Source organism: Nymphalis io, chromosome Z, assembly GCF_905147045.1.
Source record: "Nymphalis io chromosome Z, ilAglIoxx1.1, whole genome shotgun sequence".
NCBI classification, from domain to species: Eukaryota; Metazoa; Arthropoda; class Insecta; order Lepidoptera; family Nymphalidae; genus Nymphalis; species Nymphalis io.
Genome location: NC_065918.1, coordinates 4,521,139 through 4,543,418, shown reverse-complemented (window position 1 = coordinate 4,543,418; position 22,280 = coordinate 4,521,139). Strand labels below are relative to the sequence as shown.

Below are 22,280 nucleotides of genomic sequence, written 5' to 3'. Positions count from 1 at the left end.
TTATATAAACTTACAGTAGATCTGTACAGGTTTAAAATCAGATATTGTAGGGAAAATAAAATATTTATCTACACTATGCAAGTGGAAGTACTAACAACGCATCTCTGCATAACTTAAGATTACTAATATATTTCGAATCGGAATGAATTCTGCAAAGTCAACATTGCAAACATGTTTTGAAGGCGTTTTTTTTGTATTTTTTTCATGAAACTAAATGTTTCACCTGACTAAACTGTATAAAATATGAATACCTGTAAAGTGAGAGTGAGCAACATAGCTTAACTTTTACTTAACTTAAATTTATATTTTATTGTAAATATGTATATTTATTTCTAAACGAGAAATTTTATATTTATTACAAGTATATAATTATATTAGAATAAAGAGTGTTAGTTGCTCTTTTCCATTGTACACTTTAATATTTCCTGGAGACTTTTCTTTTGATCGTGTATTGTTTTGTGAATATAAATATAAAAAATAACCGCCTCGTTGGTCTAGTGACGAGTATATAAGGCTACAGATCCTGAGGCCCTAAGTTCAGCTTTCGGGTCGAAACAATGAACAGCTGTTGAGTTTTTCCGGCAATAAATTCTCAGTAGCAACCCGAACCTAGCAAATTGACATTGTTACATTACTCTGAAAACACATGAATGAATTGTGTCTTGCGTCTGATATAGATATCTGAGTTGCGTACATACTTGTTACATATATTTTAGACTCCTGAAACGAAATTCTACAAAGCAATTAAGCGTTAATAAACAAAGTAAAATATTAATAATATAAATAAATAATTCGAAGATATTTTATGTTATCTACGGCTTTCTTAATGTACAACTGGTAGTTAGAATATTATATAATACGATCTTATTTAATAAAGGTAGTTTCGAAACGAGTTGTAGTTAAGTTTATACTTATATAAGTAAATTTACCCAGTTTAATTAATATAACGTAAATCAATTAAAACAACTTTTATTTCAAATCAAAAAGGGCATGTTTTTATTAGATTATATATTACAAATTAATTTACTTTTGTTTGATTGGTTCGAAATTTATGAGTGGAATTGCTTAAAAATAATTTTGCATGTGTCCACCAGTTCAATGATTTAATAGTTTCGGTAACTGCTACATGCTTCCTGAAATTATCATCTTGCACTGATGACGGCGAAGTGTTGTTGAAAATGATATCGGTTAAGCTAATGTCCGTTGTTGTGCTATTTGGCAGTACGAAATCTCCTTTTATCACATCATAACTATAAGATCCGAATATAGCCCTGAAAACATGTAATAAGAATTAATTAATTTTTGTTATAAATAAACAATGCAATTATTTAAAAAAAAAATTAAGACTTAAATGTTGATTTTTAAAAGTGGTTGTATTGTTAGAAAATAATAGGGTCGTTTTAGGAGTATCGAGATATAAACTTGAAGTACAATAAAGTATAAAGTTCACTTTAAACTAACTTAACTTTATCATATCATTATAATTTATAAACGCTTGCTAAGAAGTCTTTCGAAATAATGATATACTTATCTATATATAATGTTGCTTAGCCTAACTTTTATTTGCAAGGTATCGTGTCCTATGTAGGAACATTTTAATTATATTTTCAGGGTGTATCTTTTGTTGTAGGTCTTTATACATATTAATAATTATTTAGTGTAAGGACTATGAGTGACATATATATACAACAACTTTTTAACTAGTAAGACACTAGTTAAAAAGTAATTGTCTATGAGATTATTTGCGAAACCAGTAATTAAGTATAAATATAATATTATAAAAAGACATTGCGTTTAAGCTTAGGCTTAAGTATTTTATATATTATTATAAAAAGGAGGAGAATGAAACTTGTCTACTAAGTACTATCTCGTAGATAGATGTGACACGATCGATTTAATTTCAAAAAAAGAAACGCAAATTGATGAGTTCATTAGTACTTTGATAGTTTATGTAAAATCGTAATAAATACTCCAGAAGATGGAATAAATTTTATTATTTGTCTATTTTTAATATCCTTGCAATACCGAGATCTTTAAAAATACAATTAAACAAATTATCATATTTACATTAATTTGTTGTCTGTCATTCAATTTCTAATTTAGCGCGGAAATTTTTTTTTCTACTAAACGCAAAACAAATTACGTTCTGAAATCAATTATATTTTTATTAAATCAGATGAAGTAACAAAGTATGTGTTTTTAGTGTTATTAAATTATCTAACATTCGACCATTCTGACTATTAAGTTTGTCCTCAAACTTACTCATTCATCCAATATTTATAAGTTTGCTGCATGTTCCTCGTTAATGATTATGCGAGCATTGACTATGAAGGTTAGCATCTCACCCCTCATCACATATTGTGACCGTGTGAGACTTCTCAACTGCCACATTCTCAGTCTACTCCCAAAATGACAACAGCTTGTGACTTCCCAACAAAAATAATTTATTTTATATCTTGTTGGCATTTCTCCCCTTATCACCAGTGTGACAGTGTGAAACTTGTAAATAACAATTAATTAATTTCTACATCAACTAACATTTTTTTAAATGTATTATATCTTATATATGACACAATTGATGCAAGTAAATGAAACATTTTGCTGATCCAATCAAACAAAATATTACATTTACATCATTTCTAGGATATTAATATCTAACAATTTAGTTCATGAAAATATTTTTCTCTTAATTCCTATACCAAACAAATTACGTTCTGAAATGTAATAGAAATATTTACATTGGATAAAATAACAAAATATGTAATCATTGGATATAATTTTCGTACATAAATAAGTATGACAATCGTTACTCTACTACTACTACTACTTTTAGTAGTCTGTTATAGAAAAAGTGTATACGATCGAAAACTAATTATAGAAGCTACGTACGTTGGAGAGTCGACTTTAAAGGACCTCTCCACTAGCGAATTCTTACTTTGATAATATTTTTTGATCAATTGTATGTTGTTGCTAGTCAATTAATTATACAGTGTGTTTCAAAAGAACGTAATCAAGATTAAAAAATGTACTCAATGTCAGTGCAATGTTTTTTGCAAAACTAAAATTAATGACGGATAGTCCAACTCTGTGCAGAACGCATCGATAAACAAAACCAGTTCAGCATTGTCGAAGAGCACAGCTCAAGTTTCCAGTGATGGGTGCTGCGTACGCATTCCGCTATGAAGCTGTGTTCCTTTGATCGCATCCCAAAGGCCAAAATGTCACACGTTCGGGTTGCAAAGGGTATGAAAAAGTCCAACGTATTCGTGAACAAGTGGAAGCGTTATTATGAAATAAAAACGTCGATGACTTGCCAGAACGTGGTAAAATAAGGAAGACGTCGTCCATCGAGGATAAACGGATAACCGATCTCTTTTTTTAAAATACACTTTTATCTTTGAGATCTGCACAGGAAGAACTTAGGAAAATATATATACAATTAGAAGATGTTTTAATGAAATAAATTTAAAATACCGAAGCACCATAAAAAAACCGCTGCTTTCACAAAAGCATATTGCAAATAGAATTGCTTGGGCACGAGAAAACAAAAACCGTGATTGGGACAAAGTAATTTTTTCTGAAGAATATTCGTTTTGGGCAGTTAACGCCCATTTTTTTAATGCTTTTTAAAACTTTTTTTTAAACTGTATAAATTGCCATAGTGATTTGGTATCAGTGAATGAAAAATAAAAAGAAAATACAGATTAAACACGCCACCAAAACAACATAAAACCGTCCCAGGCCAATTGTAAAAATCCATTAGTATACCTAGATTTTTTTTTTAAATAAATTTAAATAACAAAAATCCAATTACTTACGGCTTCACGTCTGGTTCAACCACGTAACGAGGCAGTTTCGATAGATCAGCGCTAAGTAAATAAAATATAAATCATAATTAGATTGTTTTGTGAAAATGTTGAGTATAATCTTATGAATTAATATATAAATTATATACTCAATAACAGGTAAACATTATGGAAATTTCTAATGAGGCAATAAGGGTTACAGGAAAATAAACTTATCTTAGGAGACTTTCTATGATTAATTATTTAAAATATTTTGGAATTGAAAAAAGAAGAAGAAGATTTATATTAGAATATGATCTGCCCGACTTCGTTATGGTAAAATACGGATATATTCCCGTGCGTTTTTTAATGAATAAGTTACTAAATAATACTTTCGCTATTTTTTTATTATAATAGGTAACTGGTCACCATCACCTATAGACATTTCACTATAAAAAATATTATACATCCCTTACATTACAAATGCGCCAGCAACTTTGGGAACTAAATTGATATGTCTCTTGTGCAGTAGTTACACTAGCTCACTCACTTTTGCTGTTTGGCGGTAGAATATGTCATAAGCATAGTTCATACGAATGGAATATAAGAAATATTTTTCTTATCTTGTGCGAGAATTTTAATTTTGTTACAATTCCTAAGATATTCATTTAAATGAAGTATATGGCTTAATGTTATTATTTTATGTTTTTATTCTACTGGTGACAGTAGGGCAGGTTCATTTTTCGCCCAGATATTCGAAATTGCGATACAAAGAGGAAATGCTTCTAGCATTCTTAGCATCATTTGTACAGTAACTATTTGTAATTTTTATTTATATATATTTAAGGCATTAAGAGAAAAAGTTTTTTCATTTTAGTTCATGTATTAAATTAAAAAAACAGTTTCATCATTAAACTTCGAAAAAGCGCGATTATTATTTTTTAAGACCTAATTTTTTATGTGGCGTTTTTAAGTTAAGTTTAAGTCCTAACTTTCAAACGAAAGGTCTGATTCGAATAATTTAAAGAGCAATTTACATGTACATATTCATCCTTTATTATTAAGCTATTTCATTGGAAAAGGATTAATATCATGATACGAATGTCATCATCTTTCGATTCTACCCGTGTTTCTATTGAACAGGAATTAAAAATTATTAGAACAGGAGCCGTTATTGTGACTTTACTAGAATAGTAAGATATATAGCTTTGCGGACTTATTGGTAGGTAATAATGAGTATTATAAACATGTAATAAATTATTTTAGGAATCATCAATAGTTTTCGCAACGCACGCCAAATAATGACTTTTATATATAAAAAACAATAAAATATAGCCTATGTTGCTGATAATGTACCTTTCTGTAGATGAAAGAATATTTCAAATAAGTTCAGTAGTTTTTGAGTTTATCCATAACAAACAAATATACAAAAAATTAATTTTTACCTCTTTATAATATTACTAAAATTAAACAGATACTTAGATATAAACTTTGTAAAGTCATTCAAGCCTGTTTCATAAAATAATAAAAGTATTAATAACAAACTGATTTTAGAATAGATAGACCTAATAGAAATAGTTAAAAAGTTTTACCTTACTTGTCGAAATACTGTACTTGTTTTATGACAATAAAATAAGCTGTTCGTTACTCGATCAAAATATTTTAAAAATTCATGGTCCATGACCGGTAGCCGTTTTCATCTATTTATAGCTGTTATTATAATAACTAACTATATGACAAATTGTAAAATTAAATTCCAAAATTTTTAATTATGCCTTTTAAATTAATATTTACATTTTTTTATGGAAAACGACAACGGGCTTAACTGAATATTGACGAAATTTCCGTAAATATTATTCCTTACATATGAAATTAGCGTTTTGTCGTACTAAAGTGGTCAGCACTTTGATCTGAAATATCTCCTTTTTGGTTAAGAATTCCAAATTCAAATATATAAATTCATTTAGCTGGTACATTTGAGCTCTGAAAACAGTCATTCATTTGTTTTTTCCTCATTATTTTTTTCTTTGGCGTCGCTTATTACCGCACAATGGAAAACATGAAATATCGGCATATTTACGAATACGAGTTCTACCGTGGCACCAGTGCTGCAGAAACTAATGATAATAATGATAATAAAGAATTAATGAGGTGTACGGCGCTGGTGTCGCAAAAGAAAGCACGGTACGTTTTTGGTTTCAACGTTTTCGTTCTGGAAATTTCGACCTTCAGAACCAACCTCGTGGACGGCCGCAGACCAAAGTGGAAAATGAAGAATTAAAGGCTATTGTGGAAGCGTCCATCACAAACCACTTCAGAGATAGCTGCAGGCTTCGGGGTAAGTGATAAAACTGTATTAATCCACTTGAAGCAAATCGGAAAAATAAAAAACTTGAACGATGGGTACCTCATGAATTGAGGGAATCGAACTTGCAAATACGCGTCGACTGCTGTGTTACTTTGCTCAACCGACACAATAATGAAAGGATTTTAAATCGAATCATTACTTGTGATGAAAAGTGGGTACTGTACGATAATCGGAAGCGCTCGTCGCAATGGCTGAACCATGGAGACCCAGCCAAATCCTGCCCTTAACGAAAATTGACTCAGAAAAAGTTACTTGTGAGTGTTTGGTGGACTAGCGCCGGTGTCGTTCACTACAGCTTTCTAAAATCTGGCCAAACGATTACGACAGATATCTATTGTCAGCAACTGCAAACCATAAAAGAAGAACTAGCTGCTAAACAACCGAGATTGTCGTCGCTCTAGGCCACTGCTGCTTCACGACAACGCAAGACACACACTGCACAACAAACAACCACTAAGTTAGATGAGCTACAATTGGAATGTCTGCGACATCCACCGTATTCCCCGGTCCTTGCTCAGATTACCATTTTTTCCGGAATTTGGACAACTTCTTACAAGGAAAAAAATTCAACTCCGATGCGGCAGTCCAAACCGCCTTCAAAGAGTTTATTGATTCTCGCCCCCATGGTTTTTTTTTAGTAAAGGGATCAATGAACTACCTATGAGATGACAAAAGTGCATAGATAACAACGGTGCATACTTTAATTAATTAAATATATTTTACTAAAAAAAAAGACTATATTCCGTACAGTAAGTCAATTATTGACTAACTATTTCCTAACAATAAAATATCGTATCGTATCTCTGACAATAATATACAACCCTAATTGAGCTTACAGCTTATTTAACTTACTAGATTTAAGTCTTTATTATAAAGTACCTAAGTACTCATATGAAATTTAATTAAATTTAAAAGTATATTGTAAGTGTAGTAAAATTATAAATATAGGTACTTACTGATAAAAATAAATAGTACAATAAAGTATAAAATAACAAAACAACATTTTATTTGGAGTACTTACTGAACTTGATAAAAAAAAAATAAACATATATTCAGCTCATAAAATTTACTCATGGTTATACGGTGACTCCGGCTAAGTTATATTAGGTAGGAGTAAGGACCTTCTCCTCAAAAAAGGGAGAGGAGGCCTTAGCCCAGCAGTGGGACATTTACAGGCTGTTACTTACTTAAGGACCTAATATTATAACTGTATCATACAGCTTGTGACTTCGTAGCTCTCAACTAATTACACTTATTTCATATAGCTGTTGGAAATATAATAATCATAATATAATAAAAGCGCTTTATTAACTTGTGTGAATTATACTAATATGTATATATATAAAACACATTATATATATATATATAATACTTATTAATATATAATATAACAATTTATAAATCTCATATACTAGATAAATACACTAGAAAAATCCGCACATTAATAATAATAAAAAAATAAAGTGAGTGTAGACTGAAGATGAACTGAGAAAAAAATATTCCAATTTTAACAATATTTCATTAAAAGTATATTGTATTAATTTTGAAATGAGCTTGTGTTATTTGGATAGTTTCACGATGTATTTAGTGTAATTATCGTTTTAGAGATCTCAAGTGAATGCCGAGTGGGCGGGATATATGGGGTGGGCGGGTCTTGTCATTGCTACCACAGCCCTCTACATAAACCCTCTATACTTCATTTCGTCGTGGAGTGTATTTCCATCACAGTAACAGTGACGACCGGAGTGCAAAAATGAGTGATAATATAAAAATGTTTCATACGTAAAAAATTAAAAAGATAATATTTTATAAAAATGGATAGTGCCAAAGAAAGCCACAGCGCGTCCTTTGAAACAAAGAACAGTTCCATAACCTTAAATGGATCTCCTACTTCGGGGAACAGTTCTGATATGTTTTTGTACGATGATTCTTCAATGTCTGATGGTAGCCTATATGCTAGTGACCAAGAAAATCTCTCGGTACCGAGAAAAAGGTAGTTTTTTTCATAATACAGTCCTAATATGTAACGAAATAATTATTTTTATAACAACAGCTTGCGTTCAATTGCAATAAGCCTTTGTGGAAATGCATGGTAACTATTAAAATACAAAAACATCACATTGCAATTTGTGACTGTAGTTGTATTGCCTTAATTAGTAATACATGCAAATTGTACTTTGCGGTATTTTATACAATAAACATACGGATTATGCTATTTATATATAACCAATGTTAATATAACTTACCTAATACAAAATTTTATTTGAATATTATAGCTTTGCGAAATAACGATTTTAAATTTTATTATTGTTTGCTTAAACCAATTTACTAAATTATTTGATAACATTTCCCCTAAGCGTTTCAAAGTCTTACTTATTTATTAAAATAGGTTTTTATTTATTGAAATGAAAAATGAAGCAGCTGTGCAAAATCTTATCAATATTTTTGATTATAAATACTTCTAAATCAAATTTCGACATCTATTACGATTACCTATAGAACATATGTATAATTTTAAAATAAATAATAAATAAATTTAGATTATCCAAACTTTAAAATTAATATTTTTTTAACTAAGCAAACACAACTGTTATTATTTTATTAAGACATCAATTACATCAATATTTATTCATAATACATATTCATTTATTGTATACCTAAATGCTTAAAAAATATTAATTTAAGATCGGAATGTCGGAGACTGCATAAGCGTCGTTTGCGCTGTCCACAACAGCAGATTCAGCAGAGACAAGCGGCAAACCTGCGCGAGCGTCGCCGTATGCAGTCAATCAATGATGCTTTCGAAGGCTTGCGGGCACATATCCCAACACTACCTTATGAAAAACGACTCTCAAAAGTGGATACTCTTAAATTAGCCATAGGATACATAAGTTTCCTCGGGGAATTGGTAAGATTAATTTGAAAAATCCTTATAATTGAAATTTGAAAAAAAAAGAAAATCTATGTTTTCTAATGCATCCTGTATATTAGTATGACCATATATACAACCATTGCTAGAACAAATTATTTCATGTGCTTAATTGTTAATAACAAAGGATATTTTATGTTACCTAGGAATTATGTTAGTGTGCTAAAGACCAACATTTTAACATATAATAATTATTATAATATAAAAAGAAGTAACTTGCCCTTATTGCCTTTGATATGAACATATAAACTTGCAAATTTATTGTATTTTTTTTTTATAATGACATTATTACAATAAAACGCATTATAAAACGTGCTTTAATAACTCTGAATCTATTCTTAATCCATCCTCTTTAAGTAGGTAATAAAATTGTAGACTAATGTAGGATGTTAATTAGTAACAATTAAAAAATAGATGTCGATTTTCCTTAACATGTAATTATTGTTTGGTAGTATGATAATAGCGTTTTTCGTGTTATTAATTTATTCCCGTTAATTTTCGGATAGGTACGCGCAGATAGAAGTGGACCAGATACAATGCTCTCGGGAATCATCAACAATCAAAACACGGGTCAGGAACAAAAGAAAATTATAATCAGAGGTAACCATTAACCGTTTTTTTAATCCAATATACATTGTTCATATGTAATTTCTAATGGTCTAAATAAAGTGCATTAAAATGTGAGGCTCAAACAACGAATCGGCATATTTCGTAAAAATAAAAGTTCAATATACATTTTGTCATGTTCAACGAAAACAGCAAAAAAACTGTTCGTCGTGTACTATTTTATTAAATGTGGTTACTTATATATATTTCATGTTTGAGCCTTAGGAATGTAATTTACCTTAATGCCAAAGAGTTTGGATCAATAATAAATAATTGTATGCATTTTCAGTTGATCACATTTTAGTGCATAAAAATATTATACCTTTATGAAAGTAACATTAATATGTTTAGAAAGGTTTGCTAGTAGTGCTTACATTTAATAAAGCATTTAGTTTTAATACTACGTAATACTATTAGTTGCTTAATGTACAACTATATTAACGTAAACACGGCATACATAATTATTGTTGTTACATCCTAATATGAATAAAAATATTTATCAAATGTTAGCAAACCTTAAAAAAATAAAACAAGTTATACTACTAAATAATTATTGAGAATGAAACATTTCAATAATAAATAGTAATAAATATACCTATGTTAATTTTTTAAATATTTTATGTAATTTAAATATATAAAAAATGTTACAAGCTTAATAAAATAACAATAAATATACTTTAAAACAATAACAAATAATATACTTTAAAATAATTAAATAAAATTAGTTTTTGTGCAAAATAAATAATTAAAAATAAAATCACTTCAATTAATAGAAAGGAAAATAATTAATTAACTAGGAAAACTATTAAGAATCGAATAAAATAAACGCCGAGATGGCCCAGTGGTAAGAACGCGTGAATCTTAACCGATGATCGTGGGTTCAAACCCGGGCAAGCACCACTGAATTTTCATGTGCTTAATTTGTGATTATAATTCATCTCGTGCTTTACGGTGAAGGAAAACATCGTGAGGAAACCTGCATGTGTCTAATTTCACTGAAATTCTGCCACATGTGAATTCTACCAACCCGCATTGGAGCAGCGTGGTGGAATAAGCTCCAAACCTTCTCATCAAAAAGAGGAGAGGAGGCCTTTAGCCCAGCAGTGGGACATTCACAGGCTGTTACGGTAAAATAAACGCATCAGTCTGTAAATGTATAACAGCTAGGGTTAAGTTTTTGGAACTTATTGAAATTTTATTTGTGCAAGCTCGTCAGCAGTACTTGGTATTGTTGTGTTACGGTTTGAAGGGTAAGTGAGCCAGTGTAATTACAGGCACAAGGGATCTTAATTCCCAAGGTTAGTGGCGCATTGGTGATGTAAGCAATGGTTAACCTTTCTTACAACGCCAATGTCTATGGGCGTTGATGACCACTTACCACGTATCTTATAACATATCACAGTATTCCTTTATTTTTCATGTTTCTAAAAATATAAATTTGATACATATGGGGAATAAAAATAAAAGCTATGAATTTAATTAGTTCCCCCTGAGGTGTATCTTTTAGAAAAACTGTAGTCGTAGCTTTAATTATTACGTTTATAATAACATCAATTACTTTTTAGTGACACAATAATCATTTTTTCTATTTCATGTTACCGAATATTATATTACTTACCTACACCTACCTTACCTTACCTACGTCTGTGATTTAGTAACGATTTTAAAAACGATCTCTTCATTTTATTAACAAATACCTGCTTGCAGAAATAAATAAGTAATATCGTTTTGGAAAATATTGCAATAATTTATTCAGTAAATTATATTAATTTTGAAACAAAACTGGCAATGCAAAATACTTTCTCAATCCATATATAACGTATGAATCACACTAAAGTATATGTAAAAGATATGTTTTAATGTGATCTTGCGTTATGGTATATTTATGTAACTATTGAAAACTAAATAATACACATTAATAAATGGGCCAACTTGCAATGACTGAACAAGCAATATACCATTTAGAAGTATGTACCAGTAAGATGTATATAAAGTCAATCACACTTGGCTCAATCTTCCTCCATGGTCTACCTAATGGCTGGCTTATAAAACTCTAGATTCCGAGGCGTTGTTTTCACATCCTGGGTCGGGCCGATAAAATGTTATTGAGCTTATCTTTAAAAAAATATGATGCTAGGAAGTTTGTATTACAACACGCCCGTAAAACGGGAAAAACTTAAGTCTCACTCCGGTCATGATATACTGATAATGTGAATCAGGAAATAGAAAGTGCATCTGTGTTTATGCAAACACTTGAGCGCTATGTAATAATTCTTACACATTTATCTATTCTGTGTTGAGAGGACCAAAATTGATCAGCAGAACATCACCACCATAATAATCGATCAGTTTCTATTCTTTTTAAATAATAATAACAATTTTCTTTCATTTTATCATACTATAAGTAGCACAAAAAGCAGAAAAAAATGTTTATGGAATAATACTATATTCATATGTCAATCCACAATATTATAACAAATAAATCAACAAGTACTATTGATATTCGTTTATAACTAAATTATATTTTAATAATTCGTCACAGTAATTAAAAATCTAAAATGGCAATGTGTCCCCCATTCATGGATCAGTCAGTGCCAGGCCCCGACCCCAGGTTAATTTTTGTTTACGCACCTTTCAACGATCGATATCTACTTACACATTAGTGCAACATTTAAATGTTCTACTCCGGACAGATAACTACTTATATTATAGAATAGCTACCGCACGTCTTATCATGGGTAGATTTAAGAAATATAGCGTTTATTTTTATCAGTATTCACACATAGCCGTGTGGCGTCAACTAATCAACTATGTCCGTATGAGACCGTAGACTATATAGTACTTTTTAAGGATTTTACATATTCCTAACATAATGATATAAACAACAATTATAAAACGCAGAGCACCAGAGTCCTAACCAAGTTAATTTCCCAGTTATATATATATATATATATATATATATATATATAGGAGATATATATATATATATATAGAGAGAGAGAGAGAGCTCTCATTTACGCCTACTGGATGACTCCTTTAATCTTATTATCCTCAAAACTGCTTTAACAAATTAATTTTTAATTTTAATTAATCCATGTTTAATAATAATATTCTCCTGAATTACGGCCACGGTAGGCAATTTAAAAAATGGATCTGCAGGCATATTGGGCATATTCTAGATAGTGCCCACCTAAGTGCTCCAACGCAGTTACACTCTCTGTTCTCTCACTCTCAGAATTCGATAACACAACTACTGAGAATTTCTTGTCTGTAAAACCTAACAATGTTTTTACTAGCTCAAACCGGGATTTGAACCCGTCTCGAGTTATGGATTTATTCTTATTACAATATCCAATGAGGCAGCTTAGGATTAAAACAGTATTGTTGTATATCCAATATTTTTAAAGTAATTGTCAGCGTTTTGTCCATAACAATAGATTACTATTGTTGTTATTTATAAAATATCGAAAAGATATAAAATGCTTAGGAATTATATACTAAATTAATAACAGTGCTTAATTTCGCATAATCGTTTATACGATTAGGACAAAACATTGCGTGTTACAACTGTTATCATTCAATCGATGGTCCAGTCCAGGTGTCATCACGCCATATTTCCCACGGTGCATCGCGTGATGATTCTATGCCGTGGAACAAAACACCATAACAGTTTCATATTGTGAAACTGTTTTATTATATTATCGTGCGTAATGATGCACTTGTGGGATATTATAATAATAACGCCACATCTTTCTTTTATTAAAACAGAAAATGTATATTTAAAATTTGTTTGTTAAAATTTTATAAAGATTAAATTCCTCAAACAGAAACACGTGAGTAGAACATATTTCCTGCTAATTCGTGCCTCTATCGTTTTGAGTACATTAAGAGAAAAATAAACAAGGGTGTCTACAGTATTGCATTTGCGAATCACACCATAGCAAATTGAGAGTTGGCACTTTATAAATAGGGAGGCGGAGTGTATTAGAAAACCATTAAGACTTCTCCCCCAATGCTTATAATACTTGAATTAATATAGTATTATGTGAACACTAATGCGAGCATAAAATAAAAAATACTGCTTTAAAAATCAGATCTATTTTATTTGCATTAGAAAATTTGTTGGCCTGATAAAATTATTCCTGACTAATAAATTCAAGTACGTACAACTTTTTCTAAAAAAAATATTACATATATATTTATTAAAAAATATAAAAGTTTATTCAAACGACAAAAGATTAAATGATTAAATTAAAGTGTATTGCGTAATATATTTTTCAATTATTACTTTACACCTTATCAAAATGGAATGTAGGATTTACATAAGGATTATCGCGCACGTGCGTCAGCCCCCGCGTGACCTCTTCAACTTTTGTTTACTGTGTGTTGTTCAAAAATGAAAAACGTTGCTACTATAATTACAAGATTAAAACTTTTAAAAACATAAAGAGACTGGCTTTAAATAAAATGTTTAAATATGAAAAAGCATGTAGGTTAATGTCACGATATAATCTGTCACGACAATTTAATTTTGTTATTTTTTTACTTTGTAGCCTAATTATATAATTTTATAAAATGCCCATTAAAATATTACTGGCTCGTCAAATTTTTGATGCAACTGGTGTGCCTACAGTAGAAGTAGATATGGTGACAGAATTAGGACTATTTCGAATAGGTGTCCCGTCAACAGACCAAAAGAAAATTTCCGAAGCTGTACAACTGCGTGATAATAATCCCTCAGAATTTTTTGGCATGGGAGTGACTAAAGCAGTAAAAAATATCAACACCATCATTGCTCCGGAGCTCATTAAGCAAAATCTAGAAGTAACAATGCAAAAAGAAATTGATCAATTCATGATAGCCCTCGATGGGACTGAAAACAAATCAAGACTTGGTGCAAATGCTATCATGTGTGTTTCTCTAGTAGTGGCAAAAGCAGGTGCTGCAAAAAAAGGTGTTCCTCTATATAGACATATATCAGACATGGCTGGCGTCGCTAGTATTATTTTACCAGTTCCACATTTCACAATATTAACCGGTGGTATTTTGAGTAGCAATGGATTACCGTTTCAAGAATATCTTATAATGCCAACTGGAGCGGCATCCTTCGCAGAAGCAATGAGAATCGGAAGTGAAATATATCGCTTCGTTAGAAATAGTATAATATCAAAATATGGCGTCGAAGCTTCATATGTGAGCGACTCAGGAGGATTTGCTATACCATTAGAAAGTCATAGAGATGCGTTAGTATTTTTAACAGATGTTATAAAGCAATGTGGATACATTGGAAAGGCGGAAATTGCAATAAACGCTGCAGCTACAGATCTGTATAAAGATGGAGCATACGATGTTGAATTTAAAAATCCTAATTCAAATCCCCAAGATTATATGTCATCTGACAAACTTGCTGAAGTATATTTAGACAATATTAAGGAGTTTCCTGTATGTTCCATTGAAGATGGTTTTGAATTTGATGATTGGGCGGCATGGTCTACTCTTACGGCACGTACTCAGGGTCAACTTTTTGGCAATGACTTAACTCAGACCAGTCTGCGTAGAATTGGACTAGCTGCAGAGAAAAAGGCCGGTAATACTATAGGTCTGAGAATAAATCAAGCTGGTACCTTAACTGAGGTAATCGAGGCATATAAAATGTTGAAATCTAATGGTTTTGGTATTGTCGTATGTGATAGATGGGGAGATACAGATGACTTGTTTATAGCTGATCTAGTAGTAGGTTTATCAGCAGGACAGTTGAAGTGCGGTGCTCCAGCAAGATGTGAACGCGTAGGTAAATATAATCAAATTATTAGAATTGAAGAAGAATTAGGTGCCTTATCTAAGTACGCTGGAAAAAATTATCGCGGTCAAGTTTAAAAATATGATATGTGCAATAATTATTTAGCGTTGAAATTGTTATAAATAAAAATTACAAAAAAAAATCATCTTTATTGTAATAGATAGACTTTCGAAAGTTCAATTTTATACAATAAGTATGGGATTAGCTTTAAAGAATCTTGTAACATTATTAACACTCATAATTACTAAGCCAAATTGTATTACAAGGATGGTATATTCCGAGATAGAGGCCTCTTCTCTTCTTAAATAGATGCCTTGATGTTTGATAGAGTTTTCCGTGTTGGATGTGTGGGTTTCGCAGTGCTCGGGATAGATTATAATTTTATTTAATACAAATTAATGTCATGAAAAATTATGGTTGCATAATCGGACTTTATCGTCATCGTCATTTCGATACTACGTGCGAATTGTGCATATTTCAATGGCAAAAGTGCTCTGTAACTTGTATACAATACATCGTGAAATTGATAAAAGTTTTATGAAATAAATTCGAATTATTACTCGTAGGTACATTAGTGGTTTTGTCTAGATTTATCATCAATAATTTTTAGCATACTTATATTAACTACTTATAAAAGAACGTTTGCTATTATGTACACAAAACATCGTGATAAGCTTGGGAGTTACTTACTACAGAATTTTATTCATTTTATTCTATTAAACTAAATTTCATAAGAGATAGCCAACGACATGGCTAAATTGTAAATAATTTGCGTTCAAAATTGTTATAATAGTTCTAAACGTGACAAGTGGTCAAATTACCGGAAATAGTGTGTGTAAGCTATAATTAGTTTCTATGTTTGTATAGGAGAATAGTTATTTTTTTTTCGGTAATTCAACGCCCATGCAATACTTATCATATTCATTTTTGAGTTGCTAAGATATAATCGTACTTATATGTTTATAAATAGATTAAAAATATTATTTGCGTGATATGTGAATATATAATATAATAAAAAATAAACTAAAATGTAAATTTGCGACATCGTGAATTACAATTTTTAATCTGAATTTTTTAAGAACTATGTATTTAATTCACCTTGTTCCAAGTGTAAAGATGCATGTTATTATAAAATAATCGAATGGCACAGGTCAGCCCCATCGGTGGTTGTAAACACTGGGGCTAAGGGCTATAACAGCGCGCACGTGCACCACCCTCTAACAATCGCACCCCATTTTACCACATTCGCAATATTTAGTTAGCCCCCGGGTATTGTATTCACTATCTTCGAAATAATTGTTGATAAATAAAACTTAAGTTTACGCTCGCTTAGGGCTCGTAAGCGTTGAGTGTTGTTAATTAATAACATAAAGAGAAGAATGACCCTATTCAACAACAACTGAAAACCCATTTACACACCATTATATAGACTCTCATCTCTTAACAAAGATACTTTATCAAATCTTTGTAGACTTTGTATTTTTATTTATACATTTAATTGCAAAATCAAATTAAGTAGATCCCAAATTAAAAACTGTAATAAATTAGAATCACATTAGAGTGTTACGAACCTAGTATATATAAAGCAGGCACAAATTAATTGTGATAATAGTGCCGAAACATTAAGAACCGCTCCTATAGTAGCGTTGTATTATCAATTGACAGCGTTGCTATTAATTGCTCGTGTTTGCCTCTGTCGGTGATGTTCGGATCTTTTCTGAAAACGACGAAAATCTGTGAAGCAGAGTTACCTTTATTATTACCTAGGGTTCTGACCTTTGCAGTTACGTGAATTTTAAGTTTTTTGAATTAAAAAATCATGCATATCTGGTAGACCTGATTTGTTCGAGTATTATTATTGACATTGTGATAAGTCACGGACACTGACTAGTTATGTTTTGTCCATGAATATGGTAAGTGTTGTCTCATATTTTTATTTCGGGTAAATTATATATTAATTATATATAGTAGCATCTTATTTGCTTTAGGTACGCCAATCTGAAAATCTATATTTATTATAGTTATTGCGCGAGTGTAAATGGATAAATATTCGAATAATTAAAACAGCGTGGGAAGTAATTTGTGCTTGAAATCCGCTATGAAAAAATCATAATCAACTTTAGCGAATACTTTGCTAATCGTAAGTTCCGAGAACACTACATCAACGGATAGGTACCCGTTTTTCTAGAAATTATGTTTAGTAAAATGCTACTAGATTGGTGGTCATAGATCTTATTTAATAAAACCTTGGTGGTGATTGGTAAAGTTTTATTTAAATATACCATGTTAAACGTTCAGTTACTAAATTTAAAAAATGGGTAGTGGTAATTATAAGTCATACTTGGTTGTATTAGTATCTGGAAAAACTTGTATCGAACAATTGAAAATAAGCTTAAAGGGAAAGCCAATTAGCAATTAAATCAAAACATGTTTTTGATTTAGTTTGAAAAATATGAGATATGACATCGCCCTCGTCCTTTACGCTTATCAAGCAATTTTAGATCCACTAAATATATCTTCCTTAGAGCAAAAAATATAAAAGACAAATATAAAAATACAAAAAATATAAAAGGCAACGTATATAAATTTATTAAATCAATCATGACTTGCTGTTGATTTATAGGCAAGTACACTAGTAAAAAATATCAGTAAAAATCATTTAGACCGGGTGTTCATAAAACGCTTTTCGCTTAGATTTAAAAAATTACCCATACGTTCTTGAATTTTTTTATGTATTAATACTTTGCTTTATAAAAATAATATTATACTTATATATAAAATTATATTATACTTTTCACATTTCCTTTAAAGACTAGTTTATAACATGTAATTCTAAACCTATTGACTTCTTAAATTTTCAAATGTCAAGCAGTCGGGAGGCTTGTTATATTTTATTTAACGCGGTATTTATATTTTTCTTTACAAATATTTTTAATGATATGTGCTCTCTGATAATGTTCCTAATTAAGCCGAAGTAAAAAAATCTACTATAGTAAGCTGCTTTGCATCTTATATTCATTTTACCAATCAACAGTATTGAGTTGAGTCCATTATTTTATTATAATCATCTTTAAAAAACAACTGTGGCTTTAATATGCGATATCCTACTAAATACTTAATCTGAATTTTAATCTTTACTATTTAATATATTATTTTAAAATTGGTATATCGTAAATGATCTATGAATGTGAGAGATATAACGATCGAGATAGACATGCGGAGAATTTACATTTTATAACCAACTAACGCTACTAACAAGGGGAGAGGTGCTTCGAGTTACGTACTCCCACTTCGCGTGCTTATTACCCACACTGGGTAGATACTAACCAAACCCCAAAATTGTACGTTCCAACTCGGCTTCGTTCTCTCGCAACTATTAATGCACCTATATTCATATTTTTCAGTCCGTTTTTGTATATAAAAATGTAAAATTGAATGTCAAGAGGAGTTTTAGCTATTATCAAACAACTCAAAATCGTTAACCCCGCTATTGAGCTAAATTTCTATAAGGACGCTTGTTTGTCTTCATCACTTCTGTCTAAAATTTGTTGATTAGAGTGTTGGTGACGCATTTTGACGAGCCGGTTGGCGTGGTTGGAAGAACACTTGCCTTTCACGCCGAAGGTTGTGGGTTCGATTCCCACCCAGGACCGACATTTGTGTGCATGAACATGTATGTTTGTCCTAAGTCTGGGTGTAATTATCTATATAAGTATGTATTTACAAAAAAAAAAGTAGTATATGTAGTATATCAGTTGTCTGGTTTCCATAGCACAAGCTTTGTACAAGCTTAATTTGGGATCAGATGGCCGTGTGTGAAAAATGTCCCAGGATATTATTATAGTAATATTCGACGCATAGTGATTATTGGCGGTGATATGGAGGACCGCGAGGACTCATTAGCCGAGTTAGGAGGGCTGTCGGACCGTAAAGAGCGCGGCGGGGTATTCGTGTTATGGCTCTTAGACTGTTTACACACACAACCCAGACATTTCCATGATTTTTTAGCTTAAAAATTTATAGAACGAAAGCGTTTCTCGGGTATGTTAGCACATAGATGTTCATACAAATTACGACAATATAAACATTGTAAGCATTCCCTGTTAATATCTTTCATGCAACCAGTACAATTTCTTATTGACTTACATAATTGTTAACCTATGTTAGCAATTTTAAAAATACGTTAACAGTGGCAAATTCGTTTTTAATAAAGTTTGTTTAAATCCAAGCGCTTTAAACACCAAAAATGGCAAGATTGCTTTTAACTTTAAAATTTTATAAAACCAAGTCCCACTTCAAATACTATCATACGAGAAAATGAGATAACTTATTAAGTCAGCTAATAATTGGTCAATACTAACTTACTTTATCTACGTAAATGAAAAACAAAATGTTTTCATAAGTTTCATATTTAGACCTATTGCAACAATATTTTAATTTACAAAGAAATTTCTGATCGATTTAATCTTATGATTAACACTTATTTAGGTACCTACACTTAAATATATTTTATACACTTATAAACTGGATAGACTATATTATAATTTTATTTTTCAGGTAGTAACTTTCAAGCACACTCGTTGTCGTGGTCTCGCCGCGGCGAGCGACCCTCGGGAGGGACGTTACACGCTAAGATATGGGTTCCCGAAGATCCCAGAATGTTTAATAGGTCTACAAATGTAATAGAAAAGGAAGAACTAAGATAAAATGAACTTTGAAATGAGTTGAATTTCAAATATTGGTTAAGTTAGGATCTCATTGTTGCAATTTCCGTAGATACTTATTTCTACCTAGAGGCTTGGTTGTTTTATTTTGAAACAGTCAATTACATTTACCTACCAAGCCGTTCCTTTAATATTTAAGTATATACACATCCTAGTCATATATACACATTTAACTCCTTTAAGATACTTTTTGGTACGTACTTAATAATTAGCTGCCAAAGAGTATTTTCGTTAGATATAGATTTTAGTAGGAGTAGGTACTTTTATGTCTTTTCAAATCTATATATAAATAAAATCTATACATAAATAAGAATGTCTTCTAGTCAATGGCCTCAATAAAATATGCAAATCTGAGTTTGCGTTAAAATTTATTCTAAGCATTCTCACGGCCTTAAATGGTTCACCACTTTATTATAAAGTAAAATAATATATATATAATATACATAATGAGTATATATTTTAATATCATAAAAGCGAAAAACATTTTCTTTAATAATATAGGCAGTCGTATATTATTACATAAGTAGGAGAAGGGACCCGAATATCGGATGGTTGCCTAATTTCGGATATATCAATATAACCTGTAACAAAGTAACATCTATTGCACACCCCGGTTACTATTAATATGAAATTGGATGGACGCATTGCAGCGCTGTCATTGCCCTTTCCTTTAAAGTGACGACGATTATTGAATTAAAAAATATGACATTGTTATATTTAAAGACAACATTTTTAAAAAAGGAAGTGCTTTATGATTTTATGTCAATGTGCTTTAATAAATTGCGATAAAATTAAGTTTAGTAGAAAACATGAGAGATTTAAAAAAATATTTTTTATTGTTTACATGTGTGAATTCTCAATGTTTTTTTTTTAACTTTGTTAAGGTAGGGTATATACTATATAGTACTAGGCTACTAGTGGTATTACCATTACCATATTATACCGGATATTAAATATTGAGATATAATCGGATGTCAATTAAGAGCCTACTTGGTTAAAACCTGAATTTCTTATTAAATTAATTTATATAATTTTGTATATAACTTAAAACTCCAGTTGTCTATTTCCTTTTATGCACATATAGTAAATGCAATCAAGATTACGTATGATCAAATTTTTATTGATCTATTATATTTAATGTATTTATTACCGAATTTTCAAAAAGTATCCGATATTTGGGTTCTTTCCTCTTTTAACCAAAAATCATTATTTAGTCAAAACATGTTATTTATTAAATATATAGTAGTGCAGTCTTCTTTAACCAGCGTTAACTAGCCATTTTTTATGGAAATTTACAATGTTATTACTTACTACGTATAACGACCGGGAAAATGCTTAGTAATTATGCATACAATCGATACGATTAAATTAAAAATGTTATAATAAATATTAATGTGGCATTTGCTCGAACTAGAATATTCATTAAATAGCGGATCAATGAAAAATCATTTAAACTTAAGTTCTTTTAAGTTTTTCTTTTAGATTCCACTTTTTGATTTGATGAACATACATTGTGTAGGTAGGTATATATTTGCTAGCACGGCGAACCGCCCAGGCCAGATGGCGAAATTCCCAAAGGGTATTTCGGCTGGAGGAAGATATTGTACAAGCTTAGAATATCTGTGTATTGCTCAATATTCGATTTAAACTTCGGTATTTTCACATAATAAACATTACTTCACTAGAACAATTAAAAAGTTGTTATAGCTTTCATACATGTAACTATATAAATGTACACCAACATCTTATATTAAATTCAATTTTAACTTTGAGGTAATTAGTATCATATTTATTATTGAATTAGATGTTTTGTAATTACTGAAAAGCTTAAGAAAAAACGGGGACTACCTTTCAGTTTGATTTGGTTAAAATATATATACTCAGATTTTCTTTTTACACTGATGATTCTCATATTGGTCGTCTTGAAAACAAGCTCAAACTTAAACGATTGTCAAAATTAATACTTGAAACATATACAATATACATATAAACATATTAATCCTTAAACGTGGAACCCTAAAGAGTGAGTGAGCTGAAAATTGGAGGCTTTGGGCGGTACTGGATCAAT

General features: G+C 30.5%; 2 protein-coding genes across 3 annotated transcripts; one reads left to right on the top strand and one right to left on the bottom strand.

Annotated features, from left to right (window-relative positions):
- Nucleotides 1–973: 973 nt before the first annotated feature.
- LOC126780600 (uncharacterized) lies at nt 974–7,371 on the bottom strand. Of its 2 annotated transcripts, XM_050505208.1 has the most exons (4): nt 7,349–7,371; nt 7,175–7,274; nt 3,819–3,869; nt 974–1,271 (listed from the first exon to the last, which is right to left on the bottom strand). In XM_050505208.1, the coding sequence occupies exons 2-4, from the start codon at nt 7,225–7,227 to the stop codon at nt 1,019–1,021; spliced, it is 357 nt and encodes a 118-aa protein (XP_050361165.1). In that variant the 5' UTR covers nt 7,228–7,274; nt 7,349–7,371; the 3' UTR covers nt 974–1,018. The 2 variants fall into 2 exon arrangements, with proteins under 2 accessions (XP_050361165.1, XP_050361166.1); XM_050505209.1 differs by lacking the exons at nt 7,175–7,274; nt 7,349–7,371 and adding an exon at nt 7,110–7,166.
- A 667-nt stretch (nt 7,372–8,038) lies between these two features.
- LOC126780632 (alpha-enolase-like) lies at nt 8,039–15,612 on the top strand. Its single transcript, XM_050505253.1, has 4 exons — nt 8,039–8,146; nt 8,839–9,061; nt 9,589–9,680; nt 14,284–15,612. The coding sequence occupies exons 1-4, from the start codon at nt 8,064–8,066 to the stop codon at nt 15,563–15,565; spliced, it is 1,680 nt and encodes a 559-aa protein (XP_050361210.1). The 5' UTR covers nt 8,039–8,063; the 3' UTR covers nt 15,566–15,612.
- Nucleotides 15,613–22,280: the final 6,668 nt, after the last annotated feature.

Excerpts from the sequence above, each read along its gene's own strand:
- LOC126780600 (XM_050505208.1), bottom strand. The coding sequence starts at position 7,227 with ATGAGTAAATTTTATGAGCTGAATATATGTTTATTTTTTTTTTATCAA. Across the intron at positions 3,870-7,174 it reads TTTTTTTTTTATCAAGTTCA|CGCTGATCTATCGAAACTGC; the intron begins GTAAGTACTCCA and ends TTATTTACTTAG. Across the intron at positions 1,272-3,818 it reads GTTGAACCAGACGTGAAGCC|GGCTATATTCGGATCTTATA; the intron begins GTAAGTAATTGG and ends ACATGTTTTCAG.
- LOC126780632 (XM_050505253.1), top strand. The coding sequence starts at position 8,064 with ATGTTTTTGTACGATGATTCTTCAATGTCTGATGGTAGCCTATATGCT. Across the intron at positions 9,062-9,588 it reads TAAGTTTCCTCGGGGAATTG|GTACGCGCAGATAGAAGTGG; the intron begins GTAAGATTAATT and ends ATTTTCGGATAG. Across the intron at positions 9,681-14,283 it reads CAAAAGAAAATTATAATCAG|GGCTCGTCAAATTTTTGATG; the intron begins AGGTAACCATTA and ends TAAAATATTACT.